Raw genomic sequence first — 27,958 nt, forward strand, 5'->3', positions numbered from 1 at the left:
TGCTGCTCTACAACTTTTAGTATTTAGCTGCTGATGATGATCATGACAATGAACCACTTCATAAAAAAATTTAAAAATTTTTTAAAATTTACAAACAAATCACTTAAGTAACTGTAGTAAAAGTTACCAGCGCACAAATCTTACCTTGGAATGTGCTATGGAGAGTGTATCAACCCAAACACGCCAACCTCCCCACTCATATTTAATTGCATGGTATAGAAGGATACGGAAAATGTTGTACACCATCTCTGAAATTTTCTGTTCATCTGAGCATTTTGGATTTATATATCCAAGAGAGAACATCCAGTCTTGCCAAACTGAACACTGCAAAAGGCATCTGAAAGAAAACATTGGCACATACAGAATAAACTGTTATCAAAACAAGTGGATTAATATAACATTACTGTCATCATCAACATGCTTAGCTGTTTATCTCAAACAAGCAAATAGGTTGTCAAATATATAATTTTGCTTTTGAGACCAAACATGTCTGGTCAGTAAACAATTTTTTTTCAGAACAGCCTCAGCTATGCTTTAATTTTAATAAAGAATTGGAAAAAAAATCTTGCAAAATGTTAACTTAATTATACTGTTGAACCATCTATAAGATTGAAATAATGAACAGAAACATTATAAAGAAACTGTGAAGATATAAGTATAATTATTGTTTTTTGTACTGTGCCCTGACCTAGTGATTTATAATGCTTTCTCTAAGACTGTAAAGTAATATGGCTGAAGTCTGGTTTTGCTAAAATGGAGAGGTCAGAGGCAAACTACACTCAGAAATAAATCAAGAAACAAAATTTCATAACATCTGGAGGGTTCCAGAAAACCACTGTATGTTTTCCATAAGACAGAAAATAGATCGTAATTTCTGCAATATGTCAATTGCAGTAGTTTATGCGGTTCTGAAAATAGCACAGAAAGGACATAAAGATCAGAGCTGGAAAAGTGCTGAGAAAACAAATTGAAAGGTTAAGAAATCAGGAAATAAGCATGGAAGGACAAATGAAGCATAGGCATCTTCACATCCTGGACAAAATTAAAGGAGGATTTTTTTAAAATACAATAAAATCATTTAAGGTTCATCAGTTCACAATTTCTTTCAGAGCTATTTGATTTGGCACAGCAATGCAAGATCCTGAGCTGGAGTGGATTCAGTTCCTGAGTGTGAAGAATTATTTTACTTCACAGGCTAGAATCAAAGCTTGTAACCACAATAGCTTAACATCTTATGAATTTTTCTTAGAAATTCCATGTTGTATGTTCTTCAAAGTTTTATTTCTATTCAGTATCAGTATTAACATGCATAATGTTATGACACAAAAGCAAACTATTTAACACAAATTGTCCACATCATTATTTAGTGCCCACCAGGAAATGATTACATATGCACCTAGGTGAGCTCATGGTTTGAAAAAATGCATTCGGAAATCAGAAATCATAACAGCTTTTCCAACATACCTTCTATTTTCCCGGCTATTACTAAACAGTTTTATCATATCTGATAAAAACAGTCGCCTAACTTCCATTAGTTCATTGCTTGGTGTCGAATTCTTCAACAAAGTAGCAACTACCTTGAGAATCACTAAAACAAAGACATTGTTAGTTTGGGATGTATATAATGCATGTATATAAATAAACAAGAAATAACTTACACGTCGATTTGAAATGGGCAAGGTAACAGTAGCATATCTGCCCACAGATTTAGTATGCCCTATACAACACCAAAGCATTAGAACCAACTTTAAAATGGATCAGTGGATCATACTGAAAATAGTGTTCCTTGTTAACATCACTGAGAGAGATAATTTTCACATAAAGACATCTTTAAACACTGTTAGAAGTGCACTCTCAATTAACAGGTAGCAATACAGTACAGCCAGCATCAAGAATGGAAAAAATGACAGAATATAGAAATAACACCAAGTTTACTACCATGAATTTGCTGCAGCAAAGGAAAACATTTTACAATTTCACCAGGACTTCCATTCCAGGCATCATCTTGTTGAAACACTTCTGCACCCTCTCCAAAGAATCCACATCTTTCCTATAGTGTGGCAACCAGAAATGGACAATATGGCAAAGCCAAAGTTTTATACAGACTCAACACGACTTCTCAAATTTTATGCTGACTGATGAAGACAAACAGATCAAACTCCTTCCTTACCACCCTATCCTCTTGTGCAGCCACTCTTATGGTGCAATGGATTTGCACTCTCTCTGTACATGCTTCCATTTGCTGTATCAATTCCTCTTGCATGTGACCTCCCAAAATACACCTCATACTTGTTCAGATTAAACTTCATGTGCTATTTCTCTGTCCAAGTTTCCAAGTATTATGTATTCTGCTGTATTATTTTACAACTTTCCTCACTAACCACACTACCACAAATTTCTGTGTCATCTGCAACCTTACTAATCAGATTTTCATCCAAATCATTTATATACAATATATTACAAACAAATAAATACCCAATATCGATTCTTTTAGAGCAGCACTGATCATAGAACTCAGATCAGTAAAATATTTCCTATCACCTGTAACTATGGAAATTTTGTATCCAAATCAACAACTCACTGTTGATACCATGTGACTTAATCTTCTAGAATAGGCTACCATTAGGGATCAGGTCAAATGCATTATCATGTCCACATTGGCAACAGCTACTGTTCCCCCCCACCCTCACCAATCATCTTCATCACTATCTCAAAAAAGTCAAATTTGTGATGCAAGACCCAACTTGATGGAGTTTTTTGAGAACTGATGAGGATGGTGAAGGCAGGTATTGATTTTGTTGATATGTATTTTAGTAAGCATTTGACAAGGTCCCTGATTTGAGGCTCATCCAGAAGATGAAGGTGCATAGAATCAACAAGATTTTGGCTGTTTGATTCAAAATTAGTCTGATCATAGACAAGAGAAGATAGTGCCAATGAAACTTATTTTGGTTGCAGGTCTGTGTCTAATGGTGTTCTGCAGGGATCTATACTGTTACCTTGAATTTTTTTGATATGCTTAAATAACCTGGATGAAAATATAGATAAGTATAAGTTTGCAGATGATACTATCATCACTGATTAACTGGATTATGAAAACTTGCACTCATTCCTCAATTTCACTTTAAGATACAGAGATTGGTGGTGGTGTTGAAAAATAGTAGTCTGCCAAAGGATACAGCCAGATATAGATCAGTTGCAGATATGACAGATGGAGTTTAACTGGGCCAAATATGAAGTATTGCATCTTGTGATATCACATGTAAAGAGACAGTGCATTGTTAATTGCAAGACAATTAACATTAAATGTGTCTTTACTTTTAATCTCCCAATGCTAAGACCCTTGATAGTGTTGATGAGCTGAAAGATCTTGGGGTCCAACTTCATAGTTCCCTGAAAGCAGCTATGCAGATTGATGGGGTGCTAAAGGTAACATTTGGCACGCTTGCCTTTATTAGTCTAGGAATTCACTTCAAGAATCAAGAACTTAGGATGCAATTTTATATAACTCTAGTTATACCACATCTGGAATGTTACATTCAGTTCTACTCGCCTCATTATACAAAAGATGTTGAGGCTTTGGAAACAGTGAAGAAGACTTTTACAAGGATGTTGCCTGTATTACAGGGCATGAGCTACAAGAAGAGATTGCACATACGGGTTATTTTCTCTGGAGCAGTGGAGGTTGAGGGAGGATCTGACAGATATTTCCAAGATTATAACAGGCATAGATGGACAACCAGCATCTTTTTCCCAGTATTGAGATGTCTAATACCAAAGAGCATGCATTTAACTTGAGAGAAGTTCAAAGTATTTGTGTAAGCAAAATTCTTTTAAAGAGTATTTTGGATGCCTGGAATGCGCTGCCTGGAGCTGTGGTGGAGGCAAATACAATAGAGATATTCAAGAGGCTCTGAGATATGCACATGAATGTGCAAGAAATGGAAGGATATTTTTGGATCCAACTGTTTAATTGATTTTTCTTTGTAGTTTAACAATAAATGATCCGCTTGTATGATTACTTATATATAATACAATTCCTAGCGGCTACAGTGTGCATAACAGTTCAGTATGCCTATAATGATTATACAAAGTGTAATTCTGCAAGGCTTGGTATTGCATTAAGTGGCTAAATGTTTTTTTCATTGGTTAACTTTTTACTGCAGTATTGAATAAGTATTTTCTAATTGGCTGTCTGTTATCTATGGATTTTTTCTTAACTCTACAGTATAAAAGTAGTTTTGCGCTAGGCACCATCTTCTCTTTAGTTTCCCTTCTTCAAGTAGTAGATTTCTGCCTCTGTTTGTTTCAACTCCCCTTTGTTCCATCACTCTTAAATAAAATTATCGTAAAGCAACAAATTTTATGCCTCATTCCTGACTTCTAAAACAGCCTTGATTTAAACGTCAAAACCTGTCCTCATAAACACTGTATGGGCAGAGGGAACTGGTAGGCAGAAGGGATTGGTTTAATTGGGCATTTTGAGTATTAATTTAATATGAATTAATTAATTCAGCACAACATTGTGGGCTGAAGGGCCATATCCACTGCTGTATTGTACATGTTGTATGTTAATGTTTTTCAAGACACACAACACCACTGTTTTAATATCTTTGAGTGGACTTAACCTAACTTTTCCCTCCTGACATTGCTATTTCTAATACAAATATAAAATGCCATGAGATTCTCCTTAATCCGCCCTGTGAAGGACATTTTATAGCTCCTTTAGTCTTGCTCATTCCTTGTTTACATTCTTTCTTGCTTCCTTTATATTTATCAAGGGCCTTGTCCGATAACTGTCTCCTAAACTTCATATATCCTTTTTTTTAAACACTAGAGATTCTGCAGATGCTGGAAATCTAGAGCAAAAAGCTGAAAATGCTGGAGAAACTCATCAGCTTGGGCAGTATCAATGGAAATGTACAAACAGTCAACGTTTCAGGCTGAGACTCTCATCAGAAGTAGAAAGAGAAGGGGAAAGAAGCCAGACTAAGAAGGTGGGCAGGAAAAGAGTACAACCTAAAGGTGATAATTGAAGACAGGTGGAGGGAGGGGGATAAGGCAAAAAGCTAGGAGGTGATAGGTGGAAAGGTAAAGGACTAGAAAAGAAGAAATCCGATGGGAAAGGAGAGTGGACCATGGAAGAAAGGAAATGAAGAGGGGGACAGGGGAGGGGATAGGCTTGTGAGGGGAAAAGATAACAGGGGTGCCAGAGTGAGAAATTAAAGAAGAGGGAAGGGGCAGGAGAGAAAGTTATTGAAGGTGGGAGAAATGGATGTTCATGCAATCAGGTTGGAGGCTAGCCAGACAGAATATGAGATATTGTTCCTCTATCCTGAGAGTGGCCTCATTGTGGCAGTAGTGGAGGCCATATACTGACATGTTGGAAAGGGAAAAAGGACTGGAACCAAAATGTTTAGCGACTAGGAGGGTGCACTGAATACAATACATGACCCCCAACAGATTTGCTGATGAAGGGTTGCTTCACCTGGAAGGATGGTATGGGGCCCTGAATGGAGGTGTGGGAGGAAGTAAATGGGCAGGCGTAGCACTTCTTCCACTTGCAGGGATAAGTACCAGGTGGAAAATTAGAGGGGAGGGATGAATGGACAAGGATTGATGAAAGTAATGGACTAATACTTTTATTTTTGAATACATGTCATCCAAAGTTCCTGAACCTGATCATTTTTAACATTAAATCTCACAGGAACATATTGGTCTGAACTCAAACCAGTTGGCGTTTAAAAGGCTCCCAAATGTCAGTTGTGGATTCATCACCAAACACACAAATTTTCCTAGCTCCAGCCTAACATTATTGCAATCAGCCTTCCCTCAATTTAACACATTCACCCAAGAACCTGATAAATTTAAGGAATTAGTAACATTGTCACAAAGTGCCTCCTTACTGAAATTTTGATCACCTGGCCAGGCTCATTTCAAAGTATAATATCTAACATTGCCCACCCCCCCCCCCCTTTGGTTGGACCGCCTACATATTGTTTCAAGGAATCCTGCTGGGTGAACTGAACATATTTTGCCCCATCTATACCTCTGGCACTCAGAGAATTCCAGTCAATATGGAAGATGTTAAAATCATTCACTACAACAATGTTGCTTTCACATCTTTCCTTGATCTGACTACTTGTCTTTTTCTCTGTCTACTGCAGGCTATCAGAAAAACTTCAGTATAATCCCACCTGTATATTCCTTATTCCTGAGCTCTACCCATATATCATTGAACATAAAACATTGAAACGTACAGCACATTACAGGCCCTTCAGCCCACAATGTTGTGCTAACGATGTAACCTACTCTCGACACTGCTTAGAATTTCCCTAGCGCATAGCCCTCTATTTTTCTAAGCTCCATGTACCTGTCTAAGAGGCTCTTAAAAGACCCTATTGTACCCGTTTCCACCACCACCACCAGGAGTGCATTCCACGCACCTACCACTCTCTGTGTGAAAAACTTAAGCCTGAAATCCCCTCAGTATCTATTTCCAATCGCCTTAAAACTATGTACCCTCCTGTTAGCCATTTCAGACCTGGGAAAAAGCCTCTGGCTATCCACACAATCATTACCCTCTATTATCTTGTACACCTCCATCAGGTCACCTCTCATCCTCTGTCATTCCAAGGAGAAAAGGTCAAGTTCACTCAACCTATTCTCATAATGTACGCCCTCCAACGCAAGCAACATCCTTGTAAATCTCCACTGCACTCTCTCTATAGTATCCACATCCTTCCTGTAGTGAGGTGATCAGAACTGAAGACAGTACTCCAAGTGGGGTTTGACCAAGGTCTTATGTAGCTGTAACATTACCTCGTGGCTTTGAACTCAATCCCACAGTTGATGAATGCCAACACACCATACTTTCTTTTGTAAAAAAGCATCACTAGATGAGCCCCCAAAGACATCCATAATATAATTCTCTCACATATTTTACATTCCCTCTTTATCACACCCAAAACATCTAAATCCTAGAACACTGCCAGTCTGCCCTTCTCTCAATCTACTTTCTGTAATGTATATATCACTGTAGTTCCATATACTAAGCCAGATTCACACTTCATCTGCTTTATTTGTTATACTCCTTGCACTGAAATAAACGTACTTAAGACTGTTTATCCCTCCACATTTTATAATCCGGCCCCGCCTGATCTTCCCATCAGATTTACTTGTTTTAACCTCTACTCTCTCCTCATCTCTGGCTTCCAACCCCTGCTATACGCTGGTTTAAATCTTCCGAGTACCACGAGCAAACTCCCCTACAAGGAAACTCCCTGCCCCTCCAACTGAGGTGCAACCCACCCTTCTTATAAAGGTCTCACCTGCCCTGGAAGTGAGCCCAATGATTGTGATATCTGAAGACCATAAAACATAGCAGAAAAATCAGGCATTCAGCCTATTGAGTCTGCTCTGCCATTCCATCTTGGTGGATTTATTATCCTTCTCAACACCATTCTCATGTCTCTTCCACAAAATCTTTGATGCCCTGATTAATGAAGAATCTATCAACCTCCTCCTTAAATACACTACATCAAATGACTTGGAATGCACAACCACCTGTGATAATAAATTCCACAGATTCACCACTCTCTGACTCAAGAAGTGTTTCCTCAACTCTGCTCTAAATGGATATCCCTCAATTCTGAGGCTGTGCCCTCTGGTCTAGGACTTGAACTAGGACTTTCAAAATTTGATAGGTTTCAATGAGATCATCCTTCGTTCTTCTAATCTCCAATGAGTGCAAGCCCAGAACCATCAAATGCAACTATTAACCCTTTCATTCCTGGGATCATTCTCGTAAACTTCCTCTGGACCTTCTCCAATGCTAGCATACATTTTCTTAGATAAGGGGCACAAAACTGCCCACAATACTCCAAGTGTAGTCTGACCAATACCTTATTAAGTAACCCTTACATCCTTGCTTTTATATTCTAATCCTCTCAAAACTAATGCTAACATTGCCTTTGCCTTCCTTACCACCGACTGAACCTGCAAATTAACCTTCAGGGAACTCAGCATGAGGTTTCCCAAGTCCCTTTGCACCCGATTTTTGCATTTTCTCCCCATTTAGAAAATAGTCTATGCCTTTATTCCTTCAGCATGACCATGCACTTCCCTACAATATACTCCATCTGCCACTTTATTGCCCATTTCTCCAATCTGTCAAAGTTCTTCTGCTGACACCCTGCTTCCTCAACACCACCTGCCCCTCCACATACCTTTGTGTAGTCTGCAGGCTTGACCACAAAACTATCAATTCCTTTATCCGTGAAAAGAAGTGGCCCTAATACCAACCACTAAGGTACAGTACTAGTCACTGGCAGCCAACTAGAAAAGGTCCTATTATACCCACACTTTGCCTCCTGCCAGTCAACCAATCTTCTATCCATACTAGTATCTTCATTGTAATACCATGGGATCTTATCTTTAAGCAGCTTCATGTGTGGTACCTTGTCAAGAGCCTTCTGAAAAACCAAATAAACCACATCCACCTGGCTCTACTTTGTCTAGCCTGTCTGTTACTTGCTTAAAGAATTCCGACAGATTTGTCAGGCAAACGTTCTCTATTAGAAAGTCATGCTGATTTTCGACTATTTGTCCTGTGCCTCTGAAAGCTCAACTTTCATAACAGACTAACACCTTTCCAACCACTGAAGTCAGGCTAACTAGCCTATAATTTCCTTTCTTAGGAAATAGGAGATTAGTGGGCAAAATTAGAGCACATGGTATTGGGGGTAGGGCACTAACATGGATAGAAAATTGTTTGGCAGACAGGAAACAAAGAGTAGGGATTTATAGGTCCTTTTCAGAATGGCAAGCAGTGACTAGTGGGGTACTAGTGGGGCTCAGTGCTGGGACTGCAGCTATTAACAATATACATTAATGATTTAGATGAAGGGATTAAAAGTAACATTAGCAAATTTGCAGATGACACAAAGCTGGATGGCAGTGTGAAATATGAGGAGGATATTAGGAGAATGCAGGGTGACATGGACAAGTTGGGCAAGTGAGCAGATGCAGTTTAATGTGTATAAATAAGAGGTTATCCACTTTGGTGGCAAGAACAGGAAGGCAGATTACTACCTGAATGGTGTCAAGTTAGGAAAAGGGGAAGTACAACAAGATCTAGGTGTTCTTGTACATCAGTCACTGAAAGTAAGCATGTACGTACAGGCAGTGAAGAAAGCTAATGGCAACACATACAAACAAGCTGGATGAACTCTGCAGGTTGGGCAGCATCCATTGAAATGAGCAGTCAACGTTTCGGGCTGAGACCCTTTGTCAAGACTAATGTCAGTCCTTCAGTCCTGACGAAGGGTCTCGGACCGAAATATTGACTGCTCATTTCAACAGATGCTGCCCGACCTGCTGAGTTCATCCAGCTTGTTTGTACGTGTTGATTTGACCACAGCATCTGCAGTATACTTTGTGAAGGCTAATGGCACGTTGGCCTTCATAACAAGGGGAGCTGAGTATAGGAGCAAAGAGGTCCTTCTGCAGTTGTACAAGGCCCTGGAGTATTGTATTCAGTTCTAGTCTCCAAATTTGACGAAGGACATTCTTGCTATTGAGGGAGTGCAGCTAGGTTCACAAGGTTAATTTCCGGGATGGCGGGAGTGTCATATGTTGAAAGTTTGGAGCGACTGGGCTTGTATACACTGGAATTTAGAAGGATGAGCGGGAATCTGATTGAAACATATAAAATTATTAAGGGATTGGACATGCTAGAGGCAGGAAACATGTTCCCGATGTTGGGGGAGACAAGAACCAGAGGCCACAGTTTAAGAATAAGGGGTAGACCATTTAGAATGGAGTTCAGGAAAAACATTTTCACCCAGAGAGTTGTGGATCTGTGGAATGCTCTGCCTCAGAAGGCAGTGGAGGCTAATTCTCTGGATGCTTTTAAGAAAGAGTTAGATAGAGCTCATAAAGAAAGCAGAGTCAAGGGATATGGAGAGAAGGTAGGAATGGGGTACTGATTGTGGATGATCAGCCATGATCACATTGATTGGCGGTGCTGGCTCGAAGGACCAAATGGCCTACTCCTGCACCTATTGTCTATTCTTCTGCTCCCTCCCTTCTTAAACAGTGGGGTGACATTTGCAATTTTCCAGTCCTCAAGAACCATTCAGAATTTAGTGACTCTTTAAAGATCAATACTAATGCTTCCACAATCACCTCAGCTGCCTTTTTCAGAACCGTGAGGTATAGTCCATCTGGTCCAGATGACTTATCTACCTTCAGACATTTCAACTTCACAAGCACCTTCTCCATAGTAATTGCAAGTCAGTCACTTCTACCCCGATACTCTCGCATTTCTGGCATTCTGCTAGTGTCTCACACAGTGAAGTCTGACACCCAGTTCATCCACCATTTCTTTGTTCCCCATTACTACCGTTCCAGCACCATTTTCCAGCAGTCCAATATCAAATCTCATCTCTCGTATACTCTATACATTTGAAAAATTTTGTTTATTTTCTTTTATATTATTGGCTAGCTTACCTTCATATTTCATATTTTCTTCCATCATGGCATTTTTAGTTACCTTCTGCTGGTTTTTAAAAGCTTCACAATCCTCTGCTTTTTTCACTTTTATGCTTTTTTTTGCTTTTATGTTGTCAGTAACTTCCCTTGTTAGCCACAGTCATCCTCCCTTTCGAATACATTATCTTTGGGATATATCTTTCCTGCGCCTTCTAAACATCCCCCAGAAACACCAGCCATTGCTGTTCTGCCATTATCCCTACTAGTGTCCACTTACAATCAACTTCAGCTAGCTCCTCTCTCATGCCTCTGTACTTCCTTTTACTCTACTGCAATACTGATACATCTGGTTTTAGCTTCTCCTTCTCAAACTGCAGGGTGAATTCTATCATATTCTATAGTTGTATCGTGGAGAGCATTCTGACAGGCTGCATTACTGTCTGGTATGGAGGGGCTACTGCACAGGACCGAAAGAAGTTGCAGAAGGTTGTAAGTCTAGTCAGCTCCATCTTGGGCACTGGTCTACAAAGTACTCAGTACCTCTTTTGGGAGCTGTGTCGCAGAAAGGCAGTGTCCATTATTAAAGACCTCCAGCACCCAGAGCATGCCCTTTTCTCACTGTTATCATCAGGTAGGAGATACAGAAGCCTGAAGGCACACACTCAGTGATCCAGGAACAGCTTCTTCCCCACTGCCATCCAATTCCTAAATGGACTTCGAAGCTTTGGACACTATCTCACTTTTTAAAAAATATACAGTATTTGTTTTTGCACATTTTTAAATAATCTATTCAATATACGTAATTGACTTACTTGTTTATTTATTATGTTAATTAATTTATTAATTTTTTTCTCTCTCTTTGCTAGATTATGTATTGCACTGAACTGCTGCTGCTAAGTTAACAGATTTCACATCACATGCTGGTGATAGTAAACCTGATTCTGATATTACAATCAATACTTTTTAAGGGTTTCTGGACCTTAAATTCCCTAATCCAATCTGGGTCACTGCAGAATACCCAATCCAGAATTGCTGTTCCCTATGGTTGAGCCAACCATAAGCTGCTCTAAAATGCCATCTCATAGACATTCTACAAATTCCCTCTCTTAGGATCCAGCAACAACCTGATTTTCCCAATCTTTCTACCCTTGCAGTTTCTTAACTCTACCTACTCTTTTTAAGAGTTTGATTTAATTTTTTACCTACAGAGTCAACCCACCCTCTCTACCAGTCTGCCTTTCCTTTCGATACAATATACAGCTTTTTTTAGCCACGACTCAGAGATGCCAACAACATCAGTCAATCTCTAACTGCGCTACACAATCATCTATCTTATTTCATATACTGCGTGCATTCAAATATAACACTTTCAGTCCCGTATCCATCACCCTTTTTGATTTTTGCCCCTGTTACACTGTAACTCATCTCACTAACAGTGATTTTTCCCTATCACCTGTCTTTCCTCACAGTCTCACTACACATGGCATACCAACTACCCCATCCTCAGCCCTATCACTCTGGCTTCCATCCCCATGCCAAATTACCCTCCCCAAAAGCTCTAGCAAACCTGCCTGAAAGGATATTGGTCCCCCTCACTTCAGGTGTAACCCATCCTTTCTGCACAGGTCATACCTTCCTCAGAAGAGTTTCCAATGATCCAGAAATCTGAAACCCTGCCCCTATACCTATTCTTCAGCCACACATTCATCTACCAAATCATCCTATTCTTAACCTCACTGGCATGTGGCACAGGCAAAAAACCAGGGATTACTGCCCTGGAGGTCCTGCTTTTCAGCTTTCTCTCTGTTATGTACTCGTGACACATGACAGTGGAGCCCTCGTCATGTGACTGGGGTTGAAGCTGTACTGGACTTGAGGTGATGGTCTTGTGATGGTGGAATGATGTCATTTTCCCGCCAGTAGAGATCATGTGACGGGGTTTTTTTTACAGGTTATAAAAGGTAGACCCCACCCTGTGAGGAGGGGCAGTTCGTGGCTGGATTTGCCAGGTTGACTTCATGCCACTGCGTGTTTTAAGAGATGACGCAGTTTAGTTGAAGGATGAAGTTTTTATTTAATGCCTAAAGTTTAAAAGGTTATTGCCAGCAGGTTCTTTATGATTCTGTTAGTTTGAAGTTAGAGGAGAGTGAAGATTCGAAGTTGGAAGTTAAAGATCGAGGAGAATCGCTTTCTACGGTGAAACGGGGGCGACCTTTGTTTGATCCTTATTTGGAAGGATTTCGTTGACTATCTTCGTGTTAATCCCTAGGTTTACCTAGAAAGGATTGAAGGTAGTGGAGAAGGAAAGGTCAGTGCCTTTAAGCCGTTCTGTTTCGTGAATTCTCCGTGGGAAGTTCGATGTCGGGGATCGAAGCAAGCGACGTGAAAGAGAACCTAAATCGTCCTGTAAAGTCTCTCCTTTTAAATGGACTGTGAGCATATCGAACTTTTGGTAATACCACTTTAAAGAACTGTTTTGGAATATCACTTTACGAACTGTTTGGGCTGCCGCTCAGCAGCTGTTTCCGGTTACGGTAGTGTTTGTTTACTTTTGGGGGGGTTTGTTTTCTGTGTTTAATAAACGTGTTGTTTGTTATAAGAAACCCTTGCCGAACTCATATATTTATTGTTGCCTAAATATGTAACATTAAATATGGGGGCTCGTCCGGGATTGAAACTTTTGAGTTTGAACGCTTGCTGACTTTTAAATCGGTGTTTTGGAAACGGGGATTACTCGGTTCTTTTGTTTGGCTTGTTGTGGTATTCGGCAGCAATGAATATTGATGAGTTTCTGGTTTCGCCAGCTGCGGAGGTGTTGGCGAAGGCGAAAAAAACTGAGGTGTTTGAGCTAGCTAGTAGATTGCGACTTAAAGGTATTTTGCAGACTACTTCTGTGATACAGAGAAAAATTGCGTCGCACTATGTGGATTCGTGTGTTTTTGATGAATCGATTTTAGAGTCGTTTCCAATAAGTAATCTGGAGATGCAGTTGCAAATCGAACAAATGAAATTGGAGAGGTGTAAATTGGAGGCAGAACAAAAGCAGAGAGAATTTGCATATGCAAAGGAGGAATTAAGGACTGGAAATCAGTCTTCTGGTTCTAAAAAACCGTTTGTTGCTAGTCAAGAAATTAAATTGGTCCCTCCATTTAGTGAAACAGAAGTGGAAAGGTATTTTCAACATTTTGAAACTATTGCTCGGATGTCAGAGTGGCCGAAAGATAAATGGTCAGTGTTGTTACAGAGTGTAATTAAAGGCAAAGCACAACAAGTTTACACAGCTTTAACAGCTGCGCAAGCACTTGATTATGACATTGTAAAGAGGCATATCTTAAACGCATATGAGTTAGTCCCAGAAGCATATAGGGAAAGATTCAGAAGTTTGAAAAAGTCTGTGGAAAAAACTTATGTGGAATTTGCCTATGATAAAGCTATGTGTTTTGAGAGATGGGTTTCTTCTAAAAATGTAAATGGGGACTATGATACATTGAGAGAGCTGATTTTAATGGAGGAATTTAAAAGAAGCATTCCTGTTGAAGTAAGGACCTACTTAAATGAGAAGGATGCTGATAAATTGCAGGACTGTGCTAGATTAGCTGATGAGTATGTTTTGATCCATAAGAACAAATTTCCTCAGGGCAGAATTTTTAAGAGGAAAAATAACACGGAGACTCCAGGTAAATCTGAAATTAAATCGGAGGTTAATGAGAAAGTTGATGAGAAAGGAAAGCCTGTGAAGGAAAGACAGTTTGGTCTTACTTGTAACTATTGTAAGAAGCCTGGCCATGTAATAGCTAACTGTTACAAATTGAAAAAGAAAGAGAAGGAAGCAGTTCCAGATGCTTGTGTGCAACATACTGAAGCACCTGTAAAGTTACAGGGTTTGATAAACACAAATGAGGCTTTGTTAGAGTCTGACCAAGTTAGAAAGGGATATGATCATTTTGTAACTGAAGGGTTTGTATCCTTGAAGGAAGGATCTACTCTGGTGCCAATAAAAATCCTTAGGGATACTGGTGCTTCTCAATCATTGATGTTAGACAGTGTGTTGAAGTTTAATGAAGAGTCTGATACTGGTGAGGTAAATTACATAAGAGGTGTTGGAAGTGATTTTATGCCTGTACATTTACATAAAGTAAATTTAAAGTCGGGGTTAGTTACTGGATTTGTTAAAGTAGGATTACAGCATAGCTTACCTGTGAAGGGCATTTCTTTATTGTTAGTTAATGACTTGGCAGGTGGACAAGTTTTTCCTGAAGTGCATTTGACAATGGAGTCAGAGGAACCAGAGTTGAATTCTAACACAGATTCTTCCTGTGTTGTGACTAGAGCTATGGCTAAAAAGATTGATGCGCAGAATGAGGTTGTTATTCAGGACTGTTCAACTCAGGATTCGAGTTTTGAGGATGTGTCAGAGACTTTCTTATCTTCGTTGTTTGAACAAGATTCTGGGAGTAAGTCTGACTATAAAGATTTATCTTTGTCTAGGAAGGAGATGATAGCAGAGCAGAATAGAGACTCTGAGATTATAAAATTAAAAGAGCAGGTTTTACTAGATAGTGAAATTGATAAGGTGCCAGTGGGATATTACTTGGAAAAAGGAGTGTTGATGAGGAAGTGGAGATCGCCTACAATTCCTGCAAGTGAGGATTGGAATGTTGTTTACCAGGTAGTTGTTCCAAAAGCTTATCGAAATGAGATTTTGACTTTAGCTCATAGTGTGCCTTTAGGTGGACATCAAGGGGTAAGGAAAACTGTGGACAAGATTTTAAAACATTTTTACTGGCCTGGTCTAAGAAAAGATGTGGCGATGTTTTGTAAAACGTGCCATACTTGTCAAATTGTGGGTAAACCAAATCAGGTTACACCAGTAGCTCCATTACAACCTATCCCAGCATTTGGTGAACCATTTTCTAAAGTTATTGTAGATTGTGTTGGTCCATTACCAAAGACAAAAACTGGTTATCAGTATTTGTTGACTATCATGTGTACTTCTTCTAGGTTTCCAGAGGCAGTACCACTTAGGAATATAAAAGCTAAGACTGTGACAAAGGCCCTTATAAATTTTTTTACTTATTTTGGATTACCTAAGGAGATACAAACTGATCAAGGCAGTAATTTTATGTCTGGATTGTTTCAACAGATAGTTTATAAATTGGGAGCTAAGCAAATCACTTCGTCTGCATACCATCCAGAATCGCAGGGTGCCTTAGAGAGGTTTCATTCTACCCTCAAGAATATGATTAGGACATTTTGTGTGGAAAATGAAAGTGACTGGAATGAGGGTATAAACTTACTTTTATTTGCAGTAAGGGAATTGGTACAGGAATCTTTAGGTTTTAGTCCATTTGAACTTGTGTTTGGGCATAGAGTTAGAGGACCTTTAGCTTTGTTGAAAGAACAGTGGATTAATAAGGAAGTACACACTAATTTGTTGGACTATGTGTTGAAATTTAAGGACAGGTTACATAAAGCTTGTAGCTTAGCTAAGGAAAATTTAAAGTTGGCTCAGGAGAAAATGAAGACTTGGTATGATAAAGACGCTAGGATGAGGATTTTTAAGCCTGGAGATAAGGTGTTGGTTCTTTTCCCAGTGCAGACAAATCCTTTACAAGCTAGATTTCATGGTCCTTATGAAATTGTGTCTAAAATCAATGATGTGGATTACGTGGTAAAAACTCCAGATCGTAGAAGGTCAACACAACTTTGCCATATAAATATGTTGAAACCATATTTTGAGAAACAATCTGATACTGTGACTGTTGTGGTTAGTGAGACTGAGTTTGACTTAACTAGGAACATGATAGATGATTCATCTGACTTTCATTCTAAATCCAACATTGTTTCTGTTAGGTTACCAAATTCAACCATTCTGGAAAATATTGATGAAAAATTAGCACATTTACAGTTAGAGCAGAGACAACAGATGAAGGAGTTGATTTTTAAATATAGGGAGTTGTTTCCAGATGTTCCGAGAAGGACTACTATAGCTTCACATGATGTAGATGTTGGGGATGCCAAACCTATTAAACAACATCCATATAGGATGAACATGGAAAAATGTGAACTTGCTGAGAAAGAAATTGAATATATGTTAGAGAATAATATCATTAGACATTCTAACTCGAATTGGAGTTCGCCATGTGTTATGGTGCCAAAGCCAGATGGTAGTATTAGGTTTTGTACGGATTATAGGAAGGTGAATGCAGTAACAAAAACAGATGCATATCCAATTCCTAGAGTAGATGATTGTGTAGATAAAGTTGGAAAGGCAAAGTTCCTTACAAAGATTGATTTATTGAAAGGGTATTGGTGTGTTCCATTAACGGACAGAGGTAGAGAGATTTCTGCATTTGTAAATCCATCTGGGTTATATGAGTATAATGTTCTTCCATTTGGGATGAAGAATGCCCCAGGTACTTTCCAGAGGATGATTAACTTTGTGATTCAGGGATTGAAAGATACTGATGCTTATATTGATGATTTAGTGACAGGAAATGATACTTGGGAAGCACACATTATTGCGATGGAGAAATTGTTTGAAAGGCTTTCAAAAGCTAACTTAAATATTAATTTAGCTAAGAGTGAATTTGGACATGCCACTGTGACTTACCTTGGTTATGTTGTGGATCAAGGTAAGGTAGCTCCTGTTCAGGCAAAAGTTCAGGCAATTTTAGAGATTCCCACTCCAATGGGGAAAAAAACTCTCAGAAGGTTTTTGAGAATGGTAGGATATTATCGGAAATTTTGTAAGAATTTTGCTAATGTTGCCCTTCCATTAACTAACCTTCTGCGGAAGAATGAGAAGTTTGTATGGACGGTGCCTTGTCAAGAAGCATTTGAAAAATTGAAAACAATGATATGTCAACAACCTGTGCTTAAGGCACCTGACTTTGGAAAACCTTTTTCATTGGCTGTGGATGCTAGTAATGAGGCTGCAGGAGCAGTATTAATGCAAAGGAATGACGGTGATGAGGTTGATCATCCAGTAGCTTACTTTTCTAAGAAATTTAATAAGCATCAAAGAAATTATTCGACAATAGAGAAAGAATTGTTATCTCTTGTTTTAGCTTTGGAATATTTTGAGGTATATGTTAGTACAACTCAGAAACCACTTATTGTTTACACTGACCACAATCCGTTAGTTTTTCTGAGTAAGGTGAAAAACAAAAACAGGAGATTATTAAATTGGAGTTTGATGTTACAAGAGTACAATATTGTGATGACTCATATTAAAGGTAAAGATAATGTGGTTGCTGATTGTCTATCTCGATGTTGAATGTACACTGTAATTTTTTTTATGGAGTGGTTTTTTTTTCAATTGTAACACTCCTACTGAATTGTGAGTTATAAGCTGTTATATGATGGTGTTGTGTATTGTGTATGTTATAAAATTTATACCTTTGTTTTTCTTGTAAGCAATTGTTAAAAATTTTTGTTCTTGTCAGACCAAAAATGTTTTTTTTGGAGGGAGGTGTTACGTACTCGTGACACATGACAGTGGAGCCCTTGTCATGTGACTGGGGTTGAAGCTGTACTGGACTTGAGGTGATGGTCTTGTGATGGTGGAATGATGTCATTTTCCCGCCAGTAGAGATCATGTGACGGGGTTTTTTTTTTTTACAGGTTATAAAAGGTAGACCCCACCCTGTGAGGAGGGGCAGTTCGTGGCTGGATTTGCCAGGTTGACTTCATGCCACTGCGTGTTTTAAGAGATGACGCAGTTTAGTTGAAGGATGAAGTTTTTATTTAATGCCTAAAGTTTAAAAGGTTATTGCCAGCAGGTTCTTTATGATTCTGTTAGTTCGAAATTCGAGGAGAGTGAAGATTCGAAGTTGGAAGTTAAAGATCGAGGAGAATCGCTTTCTACGGTGAAACGGGGGCGACCTTTGTTTGATCCTTATTTGGAAGGATTTCGTTGACTATCTTCGTGTTAATCCCTAGGTTTACCTAGAAAGGATTGAAGGTAGTGGAGAAGGAAAGGTCAGTGCCTTTAAGCCGCTCTGTTTCGTGAATTCTTCATGGGAAGTTCGATGTCGGGGATCGAAGCAAGCGACGTGAAAGAGAACCTAAATCGTCCTGTAAAGTCTCTCCTTTTAAATGGACTGTGAGCATATCGAACTTTTGGCAATACCACTTTAAAGAACTGTTTTGGAATATCACTTTACGAACTGTTTGGGCTGCCGCTCAGCAGCTGTTTCCGGTTACGGTAGTGCTTGTTTACTTTTGGGGGGTTTGTTTTCGGTGTTTAATAAACGTGTTGTTTGTTATAAGAAACCCTTGCCGAACTCATATATTTATTGTTGCCTGAATACGTAACATCTCTAACTCCCTATATTCAGGATTGTCTCACCTTTCCTACTACTGTGGTACATATTGGTACTAACAACAACCTCCAGCTGTTACATCTCCTACACTATCTCTTTCGCCGTGTATTCATCTGTACTACCTTCCTATCTCTTGCTTTGCTAGCACTTTGCACAAGTTCTGATTTGTCACTTTCTACCTAACTCACTAAATTCTCTTTGCAGAACCTCAACCTTCCTTCCAATCATACTAAATATGGATTACATCCTCTGATGGCTCATCTTCCCCTTTCTAATAACATATGTCTGGTCAGACAGCCTTGACTCTGGCACCAAGGAAACAACAGATCAAGCTGGACTTTTAGACACGGCCATAGCTAAGTTTCTCTAGGCTCCTGGTAATAGAGTCTCTTATCACTACCTCTTGCTTACTCTTCAACCTTCCCTGCCGTACAAGAGTAGTCATGGTGCCACTGATCTAGCTGCTGCTGTTGCATTCTCCTGAGAGACCATACCGCCCCAACAATATGCAAAGCAGTATAATTTGTCTGAGAGGGGAATAACCTCAGGGGTCTCTTACACAACTACCTGCCACTCCAGGCAGTTATACATGTAACTCCCACCTGAAGCTCCTACCTATAACATTTCCAGTTTTCCATGTGCTCCTCAGTGAGTCTAACTGCCACTTCAACTGATCCATGCAGTCCGACAGAAGCTGTAGTTGAATACACTTCTAGCTACATATATAGCCATCAAGGATACTTGACTTCTTCTTGATCTCCCACATCTTGCAATTTGAAATATTACCTCCTTAGAAGTCTTCCATTTTAACCAATTTCCTAGCTCCCTTCCAAGTATCTGTCAAAGCCACTTAATAGCTGGACAAAGGATCCTACAACAGATTGTACTCACTAATAAAAAGAAACATGCAGACTTACTTGGATTTTGAATTTTTACAGTTGAGTCTGGTTCCAGATGAGGCTTGTGAACAACTTGAGTGCACACCTGTTCAGTTAAAATCTATATAAAAACAAAATTGAAAGACATGGACCTTAATCCTTCATATTATTGAGTAAAATTTCCTACAGATTCTAAGGATCTACCTTTTTTGTAAAGATGTTCTGAAATCAAAGTAGAGAATAGTTGTGAGAATTCTCACCATTATATTATGAAAACAATCTGACAGCACCTTAATCAGCCTTAATGTAAAGTTAATGATTCAGTAATACAAATAGGAAAAGCTGGAAATACTCAGTAGGTCAGGACACATGTGTAAAAGCAACAGTTAACATTTCAGGTCAAAGACCCTTCAACCTTCTGAAAGGTCTCCAAACTTAAAATGTTAACTTAGATTCTTTCCCCACAAATGCGGCCTCAATTGCTGAGTACTTTTTTACATTTTCTGTTTCTATTTTATATTCCCAGCATGTGCTATTTTTATATTTTTCACTCATTTGTTGTCAGAAATACTCTGACCTTCCACAAATGCTTGCGGGAGAATGAACTTGCACAATTGTTCACATATTCTGCACTAAAATGGCTAAAAAAAATGTTTAATCTGGTACGTACAGGAGAAAGGGAGCATTTGAACCTGGCACAAGGCTAGATGATGATACTTGAGTGTGGAGATATCACCTAACTGCATTTCAACAGTACAGCATCAGAACAGCAAAGCCTGAGAAGTGATATTAAGGGCAAGGTCATTTTAAAATTCAGTTAAGTTGAGCAGAGGATTTCAAGCAGCTTTGAAGGAATCTTTAAGTTACAGCTCCTGTGATTAAACAAGACCAGTTGCAGTTTCTCAGTTAATTTCATAATCAGCTAGAACTAATTACCTCATAATTACTGTCAGCTGAGGCCAGGACTATTAAAATTAGTTTTCCCATTATGCAAACAAAGCATGAATTTCAGAGTGCAAAAATCAGAATCTGCTATTTGTTGAGAATTATATATAAAAGGATCAACAGGACCAAACCAATTCAGAAGTGTGAAAAACAGGAAATAAAAATTGTGTTTTTTTTTCCTGCATCTTATAAAGGACACTCAAAATGACAAACCAGAACGAAGTGCAATTAAGATTGGTATCTTATAACTGATTTATTAGCTAAGCAAAAGTCTAAATATGTAAATTTTTGAGTTGTGATCTTAATTACTAATTAAAACAGGGAAAAGACCAGATGAAGTACTGTATTTTTTAACAAGTTGGACCTGATGGAGACCATGAGGTAAGGAAGAAATTGATTTCAATTTAGGGGCTCTGGCACCAGTACCAGGTAAAAAGGTCTAGGATAGGCATCACTTGAATTGTGTTGAGACCAGTATCTTAACACATTAAGTATCTAAGGCTTCAAATTAAATGGAAAGCTCTCCACAGTACAACTATAGAAGTTATTGAGTGTATTTGTTGACATGCCAAATCTCTTCAAACCCCTATTTAGTACAGCCGCTGTCTTGCCTTCTATATGACTACATCAATGCAGACCAGGTTAGATCCTCAAGAGATCTGACACCCAGGAACTTAAAGCTGCTCACTCTCTCCACTTCCGATCCCTCTACAAAGATTGGTACATGCTCCTTCGTCTTACACTTCCTGAAGTCCACAATCAGCTGTCTCGTCTTACTGATGCTGAGTGCCAGGCTGTTGCTGCGGCACCATTCTACTAGTTGGCATATCTCACACCTGTATGCCCTCTCATCACCATCTGAGATTCTACCAACAATGGTTGTATCGTCAGCAAATTTTTAGATGATATGTGAGCTATGCCTCGCCACACAGTCGTGTGTATACAGAGAGTAGAGCAGTGAGCTAAGCACACACCTCTAAGGAGCGCGAGTGTTGATCGTCAGTGAAGATGATATGTTATCACCAATCCGCACAGAATGTGGTCTTCCCATTAGGATCCAATTACAGGGGGAGGTAGAGAAGCCCAGGTTCTGCAACTTCTCAATCAGGATTGTGGGAATGATAGTATTAAATGCTGAGCTATAGTCGATGAACAGCATCCTAACGTAGGTGTTTGTGTTGTCTAGGTAGTCTAGAGCTATGTAAAGAGCCATGGAGATTGCATCTGCCGTTGACCTATTGTAACGATAAGCAAGTTGCAATGGATCCAGGTCCTTGCTGAGGCAGGAGTTCAGTCTAGTCATAACCAACCTCTGAAAACATTTCATCGCTGTTGATGTGAGTGCTACTGGGTGATAGTGGTTAAGGCAGCCCACGTTATTCTTCTTTGGCACTAGTATAATTGTTGCCTTTTTGAAGCAAGTGGGGATTTCTGCCAATCATCAAGTTCTTCATCTAAACCACCTGTTGTAATTGTTCGATTTCATTATGCACATGTCAAAGAGCAACTTATTCATGTGGCTCAGTTAGGGATGGTTAAATTTAAAGATTTTGAGTTTCGATTAGTGGAGGATTTTAGCCCAGAAGTAATGAAGGCAAGGCTTCTTTTTAAACTTCTGATGTCTGAATGTTATGAGAAAAATCTAAAACCAGCGCTTTTATACCCTGTGAAGCTTAGAATCTCGCCTCCGAATGCACCACGGCGTGTTTTTCTCTCCACATCTGAAGCTCGAAGCTTTCTGGATGAGAATTATCCTACTGCTTTGGACTCTCATTTCTAATAAATGAATGATTTTGATTGTTACAAGATAGTTTTTGTTTCCAAAACCCGATTTTGTTTCTGGCTATTGGTGTAGGTTTATTCTATATTTTATATTCTAATTAAAGTTTCTTTTTTCGACGTACTAATCTTCTTATTTTACTTACTTTAACCATTGTACTTTATTTTTGGTCATTATTATTAACCCTTTGAAGGTGATTTTTTTTTAACGGTTTGATATATATCCTTTCATTTTTTGTGTGACTAAGATGGCGGTTTCTTCTCTAAAATATTTCTTGCTTTTTTTTATTTCGCCATTTTTTTTCTCTCGTCTTCTTCCTATAATGCATTTCTTATCACATTTTAACTTTTTTTTGTTTGGGTTTTAACCCGATTTATAAGTTATTAGTGTTTATATTCTTTTTGGTTTTTTTACTAGCAATTATATTAAGAAGTTTGTTTTAGTATAGTGATAATTACATTTTTTGGAGTTTGGGTGGATCTTTTTTTCTCTCCTTTATATATTTGGAGTTGCTTTCTGCTGACACAGAGGTAGATTTAGTATCATTCTTTTTTTTTCCCAGCCTTCTCCAGGCTCGGGATGAGCTTTTTCTTCTTGGGTGGGGGGTGGGGGTTTCTTTTCTAAATCTATTGTTCTTTTTACCAGTTTCTTTTAGTTTTTTCATTTGGGCTGATTTTAAACTACTAAAATGTCTGCAATGTCATCACTTCCGGGTCCGCCCCTTATTTTTGTTCCTCTTCCGGGTGCATGAATTCATAATTTGGTTAACTCTTTATATACCAAAGGGTTGATTTTAGAAATATGGCTCAGACCATTAATTTTGTCTCTTGGAATAGTAATGGCTTAAACCATCCGATTAAACGGAAAAAGATTTTCAAAGTATTCCAAAGACTGAATGCACATATTATTTTTGTACAAGAAACTCATGTGAAGAAAGAGGACAATCAATGTTTTTTAGGTTTTGGAGAGGTCAACAGTACCATTCGAATTCGAATGCCAAAGTAAAGGGAGTTTCAATTTTTATTGACTCCTTTATTACATTTGTCCAACACGATATTATTTTGGATCCGAATGGTAGATTTTTGTTAATTACTGGGTTACTTTTTAATAAAAAGGTTGCTATGGTTAACGTTTATGCTCCAGATATGGATTATCCCGATTTTTTTAAGTCCTTATTTACTTCTTGACCTAATCTAAATGAATATATGTTAATAATGGGTGGTGACTTTAATTGTTGTTTAAATCCTTTGCTGGACAGATCTATATCCACTCAGACTTTACCTAATATGTTGGCCACTTACATTAATTCTTTTTTGACTGATAGTGGAATTTTTGATATTTGGAGATTTCAGCATTCTAAGGACAAAGAGTTTTCATTTTTCTCGCATCTTTATCATTCTTACTCGAGAATTGATTATTTTTTTATTGACTCTCATTTTATTCCATCTGTAATTGGTTGTAATTATGATGTTATAGCCATCTCTGATCATGCTCCATTGAAACTTTCTATTACATTTATGGATACAGCTTCTAGTGTTAGGCAGTGGCGATTTGATTCTACCTTACTGCAAGATCCGGATTTCATTAAATTTATGAAGGAAGAGATTGATTTCTTCTTTTCAACTAATTCCACAGATGATATTTCTTGCGGAACACTTTGGGACACTTTTAAAGCATATATACGTGGACAGATTATCTCCTATTCCGTTGGTTTGAGAAAACGTATTAAGAAGGAAACTCTTTTATTGGTTGATAAAATTAAAGAAATTGACAAGAAATATTCGACCGCTCCTAGTAAGGAGCTTTACAAACAAAGGGTTGAACTTCAAATGGAACACAGTTTATTACTTACATCTTCGATTGAAAATCAATTAATGAAAACCAGATTTGATTTTTATATACATAGTGATAAATCAGGTAAACTGTTAGCTAATCAATTGAAGAATGCTTTGGTTAAACGTCAAATTATTAAGATTCGTCAGCAGAGTGGTGAATGGACAGTTAACCATGATGAGATAAACAAATCTTTTCATTCTGAATTCCCTCATGATCATAATACCATGTATGATTTTCTTGAGAAATTTAATTTTCCAAAATTATCACCAGATGATCTTTCAATATTAGTAACTCCTATTACGGATGCAGAAATTAAAGGGGTTATTTCCTCTATGAATTCTGCGAAAGCACCAGGTCCAGATGGGTATACTGTGGAATTTTTTAAGTGTTTTTTCTCTACTCTTTCTCCTTGGTTATGCAGGGTTTTTGAAGAAGCAATTAGATTGGGTAAACTGCCACAATTTTTATAGAGCTTCCATTTCTTTAATATTGAAAAAAGATAAAGACCCTACTGACTGTGCATCCTATAGACCAATATCCTTATTGAATGTAGATTTCACGATCTTTTCCAGCGTCCAGGCTGGAGAAGGTATTACCTCAAATTATCTCGGAAGATCGAACTAGTTTTATTAAAAATGGCTATTCTTTTTTCAATATTAGGAGATTATTGAATACTGTTTATACTCCTTCACGTAGCACCTCAGAATGTGTCATTTCATTAGATTCGGAGAAAGCATCTGGCCATACTTATTTACTGTGCTTGAGAAGTTTAATTTTAGTCCAACATTCATTTCCTGGATTAAACTGATATATCATACTCCAGTAGCCTCGGTTTTTACTAACAATCAAAGATCTCCCTTTTTTTGGTTATTTCGGGGTACTAGACAAGGCTGTCCTCTTAGTCCATTATTATTTGATATTGCTTTAGAACCTTTGGCAATTGCTATTAGAGAATCACCGAACATTTTTGGCATTACTCGTGGGATGGAGTTATCATTATATGCAGATGATTTATTATTATTTATTTCTGATCCTGAGAAATCCATTCCTACAGTTATATCATTGTTGGCTCAATTTAGTAATTTTTCTGTGTATTAATTAAATCTTAATAAGAGTGAATTGCTTCCTTTAAATAGACAGGTTCCAATTTATGGAAATTTACCTTTTAAATTAGTTAATGACTCTTTTATATACTTAGGGATTAAAATTACAAAAAAAATTATAAGGAGTTATTTAAGGTTAATTGATCAGATTAAATACTTGTTCACTAAATGGTCACCATTATCTTTATCTCTGATAGGACGGATTAATGCTATTAAGATGATTATGTTACCCAAGTTTTTATATATATTTCAAGCAGTACCAATTTTTATTCCGAAATCTTTTTTTTTGCTAATGTTGATTCAAAAATTTCCTCATATATATGGCAGAATAAAAATCCTAGATTAGGTAAAAAAAATATTTACAGAAGGCAAAGGAGGAAGGTGGATTGGCATTGCTTAATTTTAGATTTTATTATTGGGTGGTTAATATCCGATATTTGATATGTTGGTTAAAGGATTGGGATTTATCTTTTAGTCCTCATTGGGTGAACCTGCAAAGTAAATCTGCACAAGGATTTTCATTGGGTTCTATTTTAGGGTCTTCTCTTCCCTTTGCTTTTTCTAAATTGCAGAAACAGATTGACAATCCGATAGTTAAACATACTTTATGTATATGGTTTCAATTTTGGAAATTTTTTGGGTTGAATCAGTTTGTTTTAACTATTCCTATTGTACCCAATTTCTTTTTTTATCCTTCTATTATAGACCAAGCTTATTCAGCTTGGAAGACTAGAGGATTACTACGATTTTCCGATTTAGTTTTGGATAATTGTTTTATGTCTTTTGAACAATTATCTAATAAATATAATTTGCCTAGATTTCATTTTTTTAGATATTTACAGATTAGAAATTTCTTAAATACTGTACTTCCTACCTTTCCAAATCTTGAGTCTTTGGGTATTTTGGAGAATTTGTTAGAACTAAATCCTTCTCAGAAAGGTATAATATCAAAACTCTACAATATAATTATGAAAAAACGTTCAGAGCCCTTCTATAAGATTAAAAATGATTGGGAAGAGAACTTAACCTTACTATCCCTATTGAGAATTGGGATAAAATTCTTCAGTTAGTCAATTTATCATCTATATGTGCTAAACATTCATTAATACAGTTTAAAGTTGTGCTCATATGTCCAAGGATAAATTGGCTCATTTTTATTCCTATATAAATCCTATTTGTGACAGATGTCATTCTGAAATAGCATCTTTAACTCATATGTTTTGGTCATGTCCGCTTTTGAAAAAATATTGGAAAGACATTTTTGATATTATTTCCATGGTATTGAACATTGTTACCTACCTGTGACACGTGACAGTGGTGTACTTGTCACGTGACAGGTGTTGAAGCTATACTGGACTTGAGATAATGGTCTTGTGATGGTGGAGTGAGATCATTTTCCCGCCAGTAAAGGTCATGTGACAGGTTTTTTTTTACAGGGTATAAAAGGAGGACCCCTCCCTGTGAGGAGGGGCAGTTCGTGGCTGGATTTGCTATGTTGCTATGATTTTGCAGTGGATCATGCCGCTGCGTGATTTAATGTTATGATGTAATTTAGTTGAAAAATGGAGTTTTATTTAATGCCTAAAGTTTAAAAGGTCATTGCCAGCAGTTTCTTTATAATACTGCTAGTTGAGAATCAGTGGAGAGCGAAGATCAGAGTTCGGGAGTTAAAGATCGAGGAAAGTCGATTTCGACGGTGAAACAGGTTCGACCTTGTTTGATCCTCATGCGGAAAAGATTCGTTGACTGTGCCCATGTTAATCCCTGTGAACAGCAGAAAGGATTGGGAACAGTTTTGTAAAGGAAAGGTCAGTGCCTTTAAGCCGTTTCATTCTTCATCTTCCTAAATTCTTCATGGGAAAAGTTTGATTTGGAATCGCAACAACACAACGTGAAAGAGAATTTAAATCGTCTTAAAAAGTCTCTCCCTTAAATGGACTGTAAGCATTTTGAACTTTTGCAATACTACTTTGAAGAACTGTTTTTGCAACATCGCTTTAAGAACTGTTTAAGCTTCCTTGCTTTAAGAACTGTTTAAGCTGCCGCACAGCAGCTGAGTTCTGGTTACTGAGTGGTTTGTTTACTTTTGGGGGTTTGTTTTCAGTGTTTAATAAACGTGTTATTTTTTATCAAAACCCTGCCTCACTCATATATTTATTGTTTATTGAATCCGTAACAACATTGATTTACAACCTCATCCTATTACTGCAATTTTTGGTTTATCAATGATGGACTCAATCCATTCATCTTCTTCTGCTTGTCGAATGATTGCATTTCTTACATTAATGGCTGGAAGATCTATTTTGTTGAATTGGAAAGAAATTAATCCCCCTACCGTATTTCATTGGATTTCTCAAACTATGTTATGTCTAAATTTGGAATAAATTAGAAGTGTTGTATTTGACCCTTCTATTAAATTTGAAAAGACTTGACCATTTATTCAATATTTTCATATGATGTAATGAGATCCTGTTCCAAACCTATTCGTTTTTCCAGTTTTGATTATACATATGTTGAGAGGATTGGAGTTGGCGACACTGATGATTTTGTATTTTTGAATAGATATTATAAACAGCCCTTTTTTTCTTTTTCTCT

At 37.8% G+C, this 27,958-nt stretch overlaps 1 protein-coding gene across 2 annotated transcripts in view; it reads right to left on the bottom strand.

Annotated features, from left to right (window-relative positions):
* The window catches only part of nbeaa (neurobeachin a), a 790,167-nt gene that overhangs the window by 516,016 nt on the left and 246,193 nt on the right, over positions 1-27,958 (bottom strand). For both annotated transcript variants that reach the window (XM_059964072.1, XM_059964073.1), the window contains exons 19-21: positions 19,739-19,820; positions 1,465-1,588; positions 145-337 (exon numbers count right to left, since the gene is read on the bottom strand). In XM_059964072.1, coding sequence (XP_059820055.1) covers positions 145-337; positions 1,465-1,588; positions 19,739-19,820 — 399 coding nt within the window. The remainder of the gene's footprint in view (positions 1-144; positions 338-1,464; positions 1,589-19,738; positions 19,821-27,958) is intronic.

The sequence above is a fragment of the Hypanus sabinus genome, chromosome 3, assembly GCF_030144855.1.
Source record: "Hypanus sabinus isolate sHypSab1 chromosome 3, sHypSab1.hap1, whole genome shotgun sequence".
Classification (NCBI taxonomy): domain Eukaryota; kingdom Metazoa; phylum Chordata; class Chondrichthyes; order Myliobatiformes; family Dasyatidae; genus Hypanus; species Hypanus sabinus.